Source organism: Scyliorhinus torazame, chromosome 9, assembly GCF_047496885.1.
Source record: "Scyliorhinus torazame isolate Kashiwa2021f chromosome 9, sScyTor2.1, whole genome shotgun sequence".
Classification (NCBI taxonomy): Eukaryota; Metazoa; Chordata; class Chondrichthyes; order Carcharhiniformes; family Scyliorhinidae; genus Scyliorhinus; species Scyliorhinus torazame.
This window is the reverse complement of record NC_092715.1, coordinates 27,961,789-27,975,997: the sequence shown is the minus strand read 5'-3', so window position 1 is coordinate 27,975,997 and position 14,209 is coordinate 27,961,789. Positions and strand designations below refer to the sequence as shown.

Below are 14,209 nucleotides of genomic sequence, written 5' to 3'. Positions count from 1 at the left end.
AGCAAAATGCATCTTTAAAATAAAATAAAAATTAAATACGAGCCAATTATGACAACGACATCGCCAAATTTGTACAGGTAAATAAAATAACTGAAATATTTTCCAAAAGATCTTCTTTCATTAAAAAGTGAGTTTTAAAAGTGTTGTTATCCTGTAAAATTCACATCATTGGATTGCATATCTATTCAATGATCTCCCAAAGCATTGCTCATGATGAGTTGGAGGGCATTGTGTTCCATAATGGAGCCGTTATCTAACAAAATGACAAGAAAAGTATTACAGGAAATGTGTGTTGTGTGCAGAGAGGATGAGAACACTATTCATATAAAAAAATACATTCAACTTCCTTACAGGAATAGATCAAATGAATCTGACAATACGTTTGAGATTACCACAAATTCTAGAACTAGGAAGAACCGGCTGCAGCTTCGAGGAGGTTCTCTGGCTGCTTAGATTTAACTACGCTATGCAAGTGGTGGTACATATATGAACAGTATGAAATGTAGTATCTCCAAATTTGCAGAAGACACCAAGCGTGGGAGGATGAGCTGTGAGGAGGTTGCAGAGATCCTTCAGTGTGATTTGGACAAGTTGAGTGAGTGGGCACATGAATGGCAGATGCAGTATAATTTGGAAAAATGCGCGGTTATCCACTTTGGTAGCACAAACGGTATGGCAGACTATCATCGAAACGGCCATAAATTAAGAGAGGGGAATGTGCAACGACTCCTGGGTGTCCTTGTACACCAGTCACTGTAAGTAAGCATGCATGTACAGCAGGTGGTAAAGAAGGCAAATAAGTACATAAGAACATAAGAACTAGGAACAGGAGTAGGCCATCTGGCCCCTCGAGCCTGCTCCGCCATTCAATGAGAACATGGCTGATCTTTGTGGACTCAGCTCCACTCTCTGGCCCGTACACCATATCCCCGAATCCCTTTGTTCTTTAGAAAGGTATCTATCTTTTTCTTAAAAACATTTAAAGGAGCCTCAACTGCTTCACTGGGCAAGGAATTCCAGAGATTCACAACCCTTTGGGTGAAGAGGTTCCTCCTAAACTCGGTCCTAAATCTACTTCCCCTTATTTTGAGGCTATGCCCCCCCCTAGTTCTGCTTTCCCCGACCAGTGGAAACAACCTGCCCGCATCTATCCTATCTATTCCCGTCATAATTTTATATGTTTCAATAAAATCCCCCCCACATCCTTCTCAACTCCAATGATTACAGTCCCAGTCTACTCAACCTCTCGTCATAATCTAATCCCCTCAACTCTGGGATCAACCTAGTGAATCTCCTCTGCACTCCCTCCAGTGCCAATATGTCCTTTCTCAGGTAAGGAGACCAAAACTGAACACAATACTCCAGATGTGGCCTCACCAACACCTTATACAATTGCAGCATAACCTCCCTAGTCTTGAACTCCATCCCTCTAGCAATGAAAGACAAAACTCAATTAGCCTTCTTAATCGCCTGTTGCACCTGCACATCAACTTTTTGCGACTCGTGCACCAGCACACCCAGGTCCCTCTGCACAGCAGCATGTTTTAACATCTTACCGTTTAAATAATAATCCATTCTGCTGTTATTCCTCCCAAAATGGATAGCCTCACACTTGGCAACATTGAATTCCATCTGCCAGACCCTAGCCCATTCACCTAACCTATCCAAATCCTTCTGCAGACTTCCGGTATCCTCTGCACTTTTTGCTTTACCACTCATCTTAGTGTCGGCTGCAAACTTTGCCACATTGCACTTGGTTCCCAACTCCAAATCATCTATGTAAATTGTGAACAATTGCGGGCCCAACACTGATCCTTGAGGGACCCCACTAGTTACAGGTTGCCAACCAGAGAAACATCCATTTATCCCCACTCTCTGCTTTCTGTTAGTTAACCAATTCTCTACCCATGCTACCACTTTACCCTCAATGCCATGCATCTTTAGTTTATGCAGCAACCTTTTGTGTGGCACCTTGTCAAAAGCTTTCTGGAAATCCAGATATACCACATCCATTGGCTCCCCGTTATCTACTGCACTGGTAACGTCCTCAAAAAATTCTACCAAATTAGTCAGACATGACCTACCCTTTATGAACCCATGCTGCGTCTGCCCAATGGGACAATCTCCCTCCAGGTGCCCCGCTATTTCCTCCTTAACGATAGATTCCAGCATTTTCCCTACAACCAAAGTAAAGCTTACCGGCCTATAATTACTCGCTTTCTGCCAACCTCCTTTTTTAAACAGTGGTGTCACGTTTGCTACTTTCCAATCCTCTGGGACCACCCCAGAGTCTAGTGAATTTTGAAAAATTATCACTAGTGCGTTTACAATTTCCCTAGCCATCTCTTTTAACACTCTGGGATGCATCCCATCAGGGCCAGGAGATTTGCCTGCCTTTAGCCCCATTAGCTTGCCCAATACTGCCTCCTTAGTGATTACAATCATCTCAAGGTCCTCACCTATCATATCTTTATTTCCATCAGTCACTGGCATGTTATTTGTGTCTTTCACTGTGAAGACTGACCCAAAAAACCTGTTCAGCTCCTCAGCCATTTCCCCGTCTCCTATTATTAAATCTCCCTTCTCATCTTCCAAAGGACCAATATTTACCTTAGCCACTCTTTTTTGTCTTATATATTTGTAGAAGCTTTTACTATCTGCTTTTATGTTCTGAGCAAGTTTACTTTCATAGTCTACCTTACTCTTCTTTATAGCTTTTTCAGTAGCTTTCTGTTGTCCCTTAAAGACTTCCCAGTCCTCTAGTCTCCCACTAATTTTTGCCACTTTGTATGTTTTTTCCTTCAATTTGATACTCTCCCTCACCTCCTTAGATATCCACGGTCGATTTTTCCCCTTTCTACCGTCGTTTTGTTTTGTCGGTATGAACCTTTCCTGAACACTGTGAAAGATCGCTCGGAAGGTTCTCCACTGTTCCTCAACTGCTTCACCATGAAGTCTTTGCTCCCAGTCTACCTTAGCTAGTTCTTCTCTTATCCCATTGTCGTCGCCTTTGTTTAAGCACAAAACACTAGTGTTTGATTTTACCTTGTCATCCTCCAACTGTATTTCAAATTCCACCATATTGTGGTCGCTCCTTCCAAGAGGATCCCGAACTAAGGGATCATTAATCAATCCTGCCTCATTACACAGGACCAGATCCAGGACCGCTTGTTCCCTTGTAGGTTCCATTACATACTGATCCAGGAAATTATCCCGGACACATTCTATAAACTCCTCCTCAAGGCTGCCTTTACCAACCTGGTTAAACCAATCGACATGCAGATTAAAATCTCCCATGATAACCGCTGTACCATTTCTACATACATCCGTCATTTCTTTGCTTATTGCCTGCCCTACCATCCTGTTACTATTTGGTGGCCTATAGACTACTCCTATCAGTGACCTTTTCGCCTTACTATTCCTGATTTCCACCCAAATTGATTCAACCTTGTCCTCCATAGCACCAATATCATCCCTTACTATTGCCCGGATGCCATCCTTAAACAACAAAGCTACACCACCGCCCTTACCGTCCATTTTATCCTTTCGTATAGTCTGAAACCCTTGGATATTTAACTCCCAGTCGTGACCATCTTTTAACCATGTTTCAGTAATGGCCACTAAATCATAGTCATTCACGATGATTTGCGCCATCAATTCATTCACCTTATTCTGTATACTACGAGCATTCAGGTAAAGTACACTTATGCTGTTTTTTATGTCTTTGTTATGAATCCTCACACCTTGATCAGTAACTTTTCGCAAATTATTTTTCCTCTTACCGTTTCTCCTAATTTTCCTGGTCTTTGAACCCATATCTCTACATAATAACCTGTCACGTAACCTGCTGCCTTGCTCTCCATTAACCATTATACTGTCCATAGCTTTCCCCTTCCCTCCCCCCCAACTTGCTAGTTTAAAGTCCTTGTAACCAACCTATTTATCCTATTCGCTAGAACACTGGTCCCAGAATGGTTAAGGTGAAGACCGTCCCAACGGTACAGGTCCCTCCTGCCCCAGTACTGATGCCAATGCCCCATGAAATGGAATCCCTCTTTCCCGCACCACTCCTTTAGCCACGTGTTAACTTCCCTAATTTTCTCAACCCTATGCCAATTGGCACGTGGCTCGGGTAGTAATCCAGAGATTATAACCCTGGAAGACCTGTTCTTTAATTTAGTCCCTAGTGTTTGATAATCCCCAAACAGGTCCTCTTTCCTCGTCTTACCTATGTTGTTAGTCCCAACGTGGACCTCAACAACTGGATCCTCCCCCTCCCTCTCCAAAATCCTTTCAAGCTGATCAGAGATGTCCCTCCCCCTGGCACCGGGCAGGCAACATACCATGCGGGACTCACGATCTGGCTTACAAAGGATGCCATCAATCCTCCTAATTATAGAATCCCCTACAACTACCACTTGTCTTTTTGCTCCCCCCCTCTTGAATGGCTTCCTGTACCACGGTGCAGTGGTCAGTCAACGTATCCTCCCTACAGCCCTCTTCCTCAACCACACAGGGAGCAAGTACCTCATACCTGTTGGACAAGGTCAAGGGCTGAGGCTCCTCAACAACAAAGAGATCTAGGAGTACAGGTTCATAGCTCCTTGAAGGTGGAGTCGCAGGTGGACAGGGTGGTGAAGAAGGCATTCGGCATGCTTGGTTTCATTGGTTAGAACATTGAATACAGGAGTTGGGACGTCTTGTTGAAGTTGTACAAGACATTGGTACGGCCACACTTGGAATACTGTGTGCAGTTCTGGTCACCCTATTATAGAAAGGATATTATTAAACTAGAAAGAGTGCAGAAAAGATTTACTAGGATGTTACCGGGACTTGATGGTTTGAGTTATAAGGAGAGGCTGGATAGACTGGGACTTTTTTCCCTGGAGCGTAGGTGGCTTAGGGGTGATCTTATAGAGGTCTATAAAATAATGAGGGGCATAGGTAAGGTAGATATTCAACATCTTTTCCCAAAGGTAGGGGAGTCTAAAACTAGAGGGCATAGGTTTAAGGTGAGAGGGGAGAGATTCAGAAGGGCCCAGAGGGGCAATTTCTTCACTCAGAGGGTAGTGAGTGTCTGGAATGTGCTGCCAGAGGTAGTAGTAGAGGCGGGTACAATTGTGTCTTTTAAAAAGCATTTAGATAGTTACATGGGTAAGATGGGTATAGAGGGTTATGGGCCAAGTGCGGGCAACTGGGACTAGCTTAATGGTAAAAACTGGGCGGCATGGACTGGTTGGGCTGAAGGGCCTGTTTCCATGGTGCAAACTTCTATGATTCTATAATTCTAACTCCTAAACTCAGGATCCCCCTACCTGCCTCCCTTGCAGTCACACCACTCTGTCCCTGACCACTGACCGAATTAACAGTACTTATTCTACCGGGTGTGACTGCCTCCTGAAACAAAGCTTCCAGGTAATTTTCCCCCTCCCTGATGTGCCGCAGTGTGTGCAGCTCGGTCTCCAGCTCATCAATTCTGAGCCGAAGTTCCTCGAGCAGCCAACACTTGCTGCAGATGTGGTCACTGACGGTCTCAATGGGATCCACCAGGTCCATCATCATACAGCAACAGCACATCACCTGTCCAGCCATATTCAACTAGTTAATTAATTTAAATAATTTGTTAAAAAAATGTTATAGAACCTCAAGGATAAACCCGAACACCAACAAAAACACAGCCCTCTCTCGCCACTCACCCGAACTCAGTCACTCACCTAAACTCAGATGGTATGCTGGCCTTCATTGCGAGGACATTAGAGTACAGGAGCAGGGATGTCTTGCTGTAATTACACAGGACCTGGAATATTGTATGCAGTTTTGGTCTCCTTATCCGAGGAATTTATATTATTTCTATAGAGGAAGTGCGGCAAAGGTTTACCAGACTGATTCCTGGGATGGCAGGACTGACGTACGAGGAGAGATTGAGTCGGTTAGGATTGAATTCACTGGAGTTCAGAAGAATGAGAGTGGGATCTCATAAAAACCTACAAAATTCTAACAGGACTAGACAGGGTAGATACAAGGACGATGTTCCCGATAGTGGGTGTGTCCAGAACCAGGGTTTACTGTCTGTGGATAAGGGGTAGGCCATTGAGGACAGAGATGAGGAGAAAGCTCTCCCAGAGAGTGGTGAGCCTGTTACAATAGGAAATAGTTGATGCCAAGACACTGTATATTTTCAAGAAGCAGTTAAATATAGAACTTGGGGATCAAAGGATATGGGCGAGGGAAGTAGGATTAGGCTACTGAGTTGGATGATCGGCCATGGTCATAATGAATGGTGGAGCAGGTGTGAAGGGCTGAATAGCTTCCTCCTGCTCCTATTTTCTATGTTCTATGTTTCTACGAATGCCTGGAGCTAGTGGAAGCACGGAGCATGGAAAAGAGAACCTGCTCGGTGTTTCAAAATGACTGAGAAGTATCAGTTTTCATGAAGAGGTTGAGTTAATTGAAGATTATAACAGTCTTTTTTTTTTCAGTCCTACATTCTATGCACATAGGAAAGATTTGGGGCATCTACAAATTGGTTCAAAACGTCAATCTACGGACTTGATATCTTACAACGGCTAATTAATGCCAGTTACTTTGGCAAAAAAACTGTAGTGTCCCCAGTAATGCTATATGTCCACTATCTAATTTAACTTGAACAGGATTAAAATTGACTTTGAATATATGGCACAATGCAGTATGATTAAAGCTGTGCTGCAGTGTGGTTTCAATGCCGTAAGCTACTGCAGTGCAGTATCACCTATTTAAATTACTGCTTCTGTGAACCAGTCCACCCAGTAATTCTACAAACAGAAAATGTACTTATTGTGTGCAATTAAGTTTTCTGATTTTCAAAGTATTAGTCTGAATATGCTCAATGGCTTTTTTTTTCTACCTGGGCTGCTTCTACTGGGTCTTGTGCAGTGCAAATATTTGTAATGTCCAATATATGTCTTGGATCAGTGAGGTTCATTTGTCAGAATTGAAACACAGCATCTTAAGGTATTGTCTGCTTCACAGGAGGAAACATATATTTACAAAAAAAAAAAAACTATATTTATCGACAATTCTAGGAATTATGGAACAGGAGTAGGTGCCTCATTCCTGCTCCATCGTTCAGTAGAACATGGCTGATGTGTACTACAACAGTTTTCCTGCCTTTTTTTCATATCTCTTGATACCCTTCCATGTTGTGATGCCTGTGTGCCATTGTAATGCAAAGGAGATTGGCAGAACAAGGGTTAATGTGGGACTGGAGAATAGCACCACCCACGGTATGATGTAGAGAGTCACATGGTAGAACAGCCTAGAGAGAACACTCGGGAAGCAGCCTTCCTGTATGGAAGCATCACCATTCACGACAGTAATCTAGGATGTGTAAACAGTTAAAGAACACCGTGTTTAAATATCCAAATCTCAAGATCTCATCAGACATCCATAGAACTCATGTTACAACATTACGTAACAAAGATTCATCACTCTGAAGCCTTAAAAATTTCAATTGTCCCAAAAGTCAGTCATTTGGAGATGAAAGAATTCCAGAATTCCACTAATTTCTGACTGAAATGACGTTTCCTGAATTCACTCCTAAGTAACCTAGCTTATTTTAGGTTTATGCCCCCTTGTTTTGGAACTGTTCAGCAAAAGAAACATCTTCTCTACCTAAGCCAATTTTTCGCTTTCCAATTTTACACTCCTTAATTCGCTCAACCCTCAACCTCCAAAATGTAGGGAATAAAAGCCACGTTTATGAAACATATTCTCATAAATTAGCCATTTAAAGCCTCAGGTTATTATGGTAAATCTGGGCGGTGTCCTTCAAGGCCAAATTAACATCCTAAGTTTGAAGCCTAAAACTGAACTTGGTAATTCAGGTGGGATCAGGCCAAGGCTCTGTGCAACTGAAATGTCAGATTCTCAGTTTTGCATTCCAGCCCGGTCTTGATTATTATTTGTACCTATGAAGTAACTTTAAATGAGGTGCACTTGGACACATCAATCCCTAGTTTCTCCTCATGAAGAAAAATATTTGGTTCTGCGGATCAAAACTGGATGGCCTCACACTTTCACGTCTTTAATTTGCCTTAGTTTTGCCCAGAAATAATAATTTTGGAATTCCAGCCCTAAAACATCTCTTCCTCTCCAACCCACTCCTTTAAGGGACAAAAAAATCTGCTACCTGACCATGCTTCTCATCACCTTATGAGGCCTGGTGTCAAATGTTGCTCTATAACACTCCTGTGAAGTGCTTGTGACGTTTCTCCACTTGAAAAGTGCCATATAAAAGTAAGGGATGCTAGACAAGTTAGGTTGGCTAAGGCGGCATGGTAGCACAGTGGTTAGCATTGTTGCTTCACAGCGCCAGGGACCCGGGTTCGATTCCCGGCTTGGTCACTGTCTGTGCGGAGTCTGCACGTTCTCCCCTTGCCTGCGTGGGTTTCCTCTCAAGTCCCGAAAGACGTGCTGCTAGGTGATTTGGACATTCCCTCAGTGTACCCGAACAGGTGCCGGAGTGTGGTGACAGTAACTTCATTGCAGTGTTAATATAAGCCTACTTGTGACACTAATAAAAATTATTATTATTAGTTCTCTGACGGTACAATTTTTTTTTCTTTGTTCTGTTCTGATGACCATCTTGGGTGGGCCCAGTGTTGACACTCTCTGGGTAGTTGCTTGGTTACCCCACATGATGGGAATGGCTGACTCTTGATTGGGTTGGGGGGGGGGGGGTGGTAGACTGCCCCCTGCCCTGTCTAGCTGGTTACTTGGAATGTAAGGGGGTGAACGGCCCAGTAAAAAGACCCAGGATGTTTGCGCATCTTAAGAGTTTGAATGCTGATGTGTTTTTGCAGGGGATCCATTTGCGGATCAACAAGGCCACAGAAGGATTAGGTGGGGCAGGTATTCATTTGGGCTTTTATAGTAGCACCCGGTGGTTGGGGTATAGAAGGGTATCATTTTCAGCAGTTAAAATAATGGCAGACCCAGACGGGACCCGAGTGGTGGGTTGGTCTCCGTCCCAGCGAAGGTCAATGCTGTTTTTGAGGTCTTTTACCGAAGCCTCTGTATTTCGGAGCCCCCGGAGATGTTGCCCATGATGGAATTTTTGGATGGCTTGTCCTTCCCAGTGGAGGAGGATATCATGAAATGTATGGGTTTAATGCAGTTAGGTAAAGCTCCAGCCCCGGACAGATTCCCAATTGAATTCTATAAGAGGTTTGCGGGTCAGCTGATCCCATTGTTGTTAGATATGTTTAATGATTCCATGTCCCGGTGGGTATTGCCAGTCACACTGATGCAGGCATCGATCTCCTTGATTCTGAAGAAGGGTAGTGATCCGAATGTTGTTACCGTCCCATCTCATTGTTGAACGCCGACGCTAAGCTGTTGGCAAAGGTGCTGGCAATGCTTTTCGAGCCTTGTCTTCCAGTGGTAATTTCGGAGAAACAGACTGGTTTTGTTAAGAGCCTACAGCTATCGCCAACATAAGTCGTCTACTTAATACCATCCTGTCCTCCTCTCAGGTCCCTGAGCAAGAGGTGATTATTGAAAAGGCTTTTGATAGGGTGGAGTGGGGGTACCCATTTGACATCCTTGGAAGGTTAGGTTTTGGGCCTAAGTTTATATCTTTCGTCCGTCTTCTGTACAGGGCCCCCACCGCAAGTGTTCATGCGAATGGCCTGAGCTCGGGCTACTTCCAGTTGTGTAGGGGTACGAGGCACAGTTGTCCATTGCCCCTACTTTTGTTTGCCTTGGCAGTCGAGTCTCTGGCTTAGCGTCATGGTCAGCGGGGTGGTGGGGGGTAGAGGGGGGAGGGAAGGAGCATAGGGTGTCCTTGTATGCAGATGATCTGCTGCTGTATGTAATGGATCCACTCTCCATTGTGGAGGAGATAATGAAGCTACTTAGGCATTTTGGCTCCTTCTTGGGGTATAAGTTGAATCTGGAGAAAAGTGAACACTTTTTGGCGAATTCTCCATGGAGGGGAACCAATTTGGGGACGTTGCCTTTTCGTTTGGCCAAGTCAAGCGTTTGTTATCTGGGAATCCGGGTGACCCATGATTGGGCCTTGCTCCAAAGATTGAACTTTGCTAGCCTTGTGAATGGGGTTAAGTCGGACTTGAAGTTTGATTCAGAACAGAAGAGAATGTAGCCTTGTAGACAACAAAATGAGAGCATCGCCTACTAGACTTGCTGCAGAAGGGAGTCAGATTCTTTCCTCGGGAATGATGGCAAATTCTAATTGTGCATATGCGTGTGGAGGGTGATTGACTGTGGAAGAAGCCTATCCATGGAGAGGGAAAAAAAATCACAGATTAGCTTGCAGCATCCTCAAATTAAAAAAGAATACCTTACAGGTTCCTGCTCTCTTAACCAGTTTCTCAGCTGAAATATATTTGAAACTTCTTGTTCATCTCCATTTCTAGCAGAATCTCATCTTGCCTAGTTTTACAACAGAGAACTAACCATTTAAAAATGTTCAGGAATATAGCTTAAGGTTCTGCATGCAAGTTCGATAGTGCAAGTTCAAACATCCCAGCTGGGTTTTGCAAACAAACCTATGAATTACATGTTCTCTTGGGTATGATTCAGGACCACATTAGACTTACCCATTGTGAGTTACAAGACATTGCCTCAGACCCAGTTTACGAAAGATGTCCACCACAATCTCCATTGGCGTATGATCTGTAACTGTGAAAGGACTCATATCAAGAATGCTCCGCAGCTTCAGTGGGCGTGGACTGTCTGCGGGAAGTGTTGGAGCATGTTGGGTAAAGTGTACCCTTGAACTGCTGACAATACCTTCTTGTTTTCTTCTTGCATTTTCTAAAGAGGGTGAGAAAGGAAAATCACAAAACTAATAATCATAGCAGTCAAAAGACAGCATTTCTGTTTGTGGCTTCTAGTTGCTCTCCAGTTTCCACTGCATATCCCAATCCACCAACACCCCGCTACTGCCAGGAACTCAGGATATGGGGATTTTGAGTATTTTAGTAAACGTTCTGATTGCACTGGTTAACTATACTTTAGAGTTTGCATTATTGAAATATGATTACAGGATCTGCACTGGTCATTTTCAAATTGCAGCAACAATCAAGAACTTGCTGACTGCACTGAAATACATCAACTGCAGAGGACATGGTCAGGAACAACTGCTTCATGATTTCCACTGTCCTTTGTGAATAAAAATTTAAAACAGCATTATTTTCTCCCCCTTCCACTTTGTATTGTGCTGCGAACAATCACTGGCTGGAAGGAGATGGTAGCCTGCGGCTAAAAATCATGTAAAAAATATCTTGAAATGGGCTAACTGGAGAATATATGAGAATGTCCCCAGGCTAATGTCACTTCTAACCTTCTCCTCCCCCATGCAACAAATCAGTCTGCCTTCTATCAAACCCTGAAAATCAGGAACTCATTGCTTTGGAGGATTGTAACGTAAAGAGATATCCCACTGCACAACAGATTAGATGCTCCACGTTGTTGGAAGCACTTTTACTATTTTTTCCAAAAAATTTAAGAAATTTTAATGGGAGTTTCAGTAACACTTGAGGACCTTTTTAAGATTTGAAACGTTGCCTCAAGTTTATTCTGCTAATTCTGCAAGCTTTGCATCATTTTTCCTAATGATACATAGAAAATAGGAGTAGGCCATTCAGCCCCTCGAGCCTGCTCTGCCATTAAATATCATCATGGCCAATCCTCTATCTCAACACCATACTCCTGCGCTCTCCCTATTCCCCTTGACAGCTTCCGAGTCTAGAAATCTTCTGAAAAAAGAGATTAAGTGACTAGACCTCCACAGCCTTCTGTGGAATTCCACAGGTTCACAAACTTCTGAGTGAAGCTTCTTCTCATCTCAGTCCTAAATGGTCTACCCTGTATCCTGAGACTGTGACCCTTTGTTCTAGATCCTCCACAGAATCATAGAATTTACAGTGCAGAAGGAGACCATTCGCCCATCGAGTCTGCACCGGCTCTTGGAAAGAGCAGCCTACCTAAACCCACACCTCCACCCACCCCCGCAACCCAGTAACCCCACCTATCCTTTTTGGACACTAAGGGCAATTTAGCACGGTCAATCCAGCTAACCTGCACATCTTTGGACTGAGGGAGGAAACCCACGCACACACAGGGAGAAAGTGCAAACTCCACACAGAGAGTGACCCAAGCCGGGAATTGAACTTGGGACCCTGGAGCTGTGAAGCAACAGTGCTAACCACTGTAGTAGCGTACCGCCCGGAGGAAACCGTCCGTGCCAGCCAGTGGAAACAACGTCCCTGTATCCAATCTGGCCAGCCCGTCAGAATTTGATATGTTTCAATAAGATCTCCTCTAATTCTTCTAAATTCTAGGGAATACAGACCCAGTCAACACAATCTCTCTGCCTCCGACTGGCCTGCCATCCCAGGAATCAGTCTGGTGAACCTTCACTGCACTCATCTATGCCAAGTATATCTTTCTTAGATAAGGAGATCAAAACTGCACACACTAGTCTAGGTGTGGTGTTATCAAGACCCTGTAGAGATACAGATCCTTTGGTTCAGATTTAGCTTCAGTTTCCCCTTAAATAACGATCAGTAGATATTGATGTAATCCACCGAACTACATAAATCGATGTATTAAATCAGCTAACCGAAAGCTTGGTCAAAGGAGTAGTTTTTAAGGAGTGCCTTTCAGGAAGAAAGCAAGAGAGTAGCAATTCCGGAGGTTAGAGCCTATGCAAAGGCCACCAATGATGGAACGATTTAAAATCAAGGATGCTCAAAAGGCGAGAATTCAATGATCGTTGATGTCAGGGAGGATCGTAGGACTGGAGTAGATTACAGAGAAAGGGAGGAGTGAGGTCATGGAGGGATTTGAAAATAAGGATGAGAATTCTAAAAGCTTGACAGGGAGCACAGGGCAACAGATGAATGGACTTGATGAGAGTTGAAACGGCAGCAGATCTTTGGATGAACTCATGTTTATGGAGGGTAGAGTGTGGGAATGTATTGCAATAGTCAAGTTTAAAGCTAACAAGTCATGAAGGAGAGTTTCACCAGCAGATGAGCCAAGACGGGGAAAAGTCAGGTGATATTACTGAGGTGGAAATAGGCAGCCGTAGCGATTATGCAAATATAGGGGGCGGGATTCTCCCCTACCCGGCGGGGCGGGTCGTACCAGCACCGAGGAGTGGCGTGAACCACTCCGGCGTCGGGCCGCCCGGAAGGTGCGGAATCCTCCGCAACTTCAAGGGCTAGGCCAGCGCCGGCGGGGAAGGGCTTGGTGCCGCGCCAACCGGCACCGAAGGGCCTCCGCCGGCCGGCGCGAGTTGGGGCATAAGCGGGAACGCCTACGTGCGCTGGTGCATCCCAGTGCATGCGCAGGGGGGTTCTTCTCCGCGCCGGCCATGGCGGAGGTTGACAGCAGCCGGCGCGGAGGACAAGAGTGCCCCCACGGCACAGGCTCGCCCGCGGATCGGTGGGACCCGATCGCGGGCCAGGCCACTGTGGGGGCACCCCCCGGGACCAGATACCCCCCCCCCCCACATGAACTCTGCAGGCCGCCCGTAGAGCCAGGTCCCGCCGGTACAGACCTGGTTTGACTTACGCCGGCGGGACCGGTCGAAAACGGGCGACCGCTCAGCCCATCGGCCGGAGAAACGCCGGTGGGGCCACTGCTAGCGGCCGCCGCGGCGCGATTCCCGCCAAAATACCGGTGCCGGAGAATTCGGCAGCCAGCGTCGGGGCAGCGGGGCGAGATTCACGCCGCCCACCGGCAATTCTCCGACCCGGCGGGGGCTCAGAGAATCCCACCCATGGTTGGAAGCTCATATCAGGGTGAAATATGACATCAAGATTGTAGACTGCTGCCCTGAAAAGGGACGGTGTCAGTAGCTAGGGAGGTTAGAATGAGTACTGAAAACAATAACTTCAGTCATTGACAGGGCAACACGGTAGCACAGTGGTTAGCACAGTTGGTTCACAGCTCCAGGGTCCAAGGTTCGATTTGCGGCTTGGGTCACTGTGAGGAGTCTGCACATTCTCTCCGTGTCTGCGTGGGTTTCCTCCGGGTGCTCCGGTTTCCTCCCACAGTCCAAAGATCTGTAGGTTAGGTGGATTGGCCATGCATAATTGCCCTTAGTGTCAAAAAAAGGTGAAGTGGGGTTATTGGGTTAAGTGGAGACGTGGGGTTACTGGGCTAAGTGGTGCCAGTTGTATTGCGAGAGTACCTTTAA

At 45.2% G+C, this 14,209-nt stretch overlaps 1 protein-coding gene across 9 annotated transcripts in view; it reads right to left on the bottom strand.

Moving 5' to 3' along the window:
* clcn3 (chloride channel 3) overlaps positions 1–14,209 on the bottom strand; it is a 281,546-nt gene that overhangs the window by 16,440 nt on the left and 250,897 nt on the right. For all 9 annotated transcript variants that reach the window (XM_072515744.1, XM_072515742.1, XM_072515746.1 and 6 more), the window contains one exon: positions 10,599–10,815. In XM_072515744.1, coding sequence (XP_072371845.1) covers positions 10,599–10,815 — 217 coding nt within the window. The remainder of the gene's footprint in view (positions 1–10,598; positions 10,816–14,209) is intronic.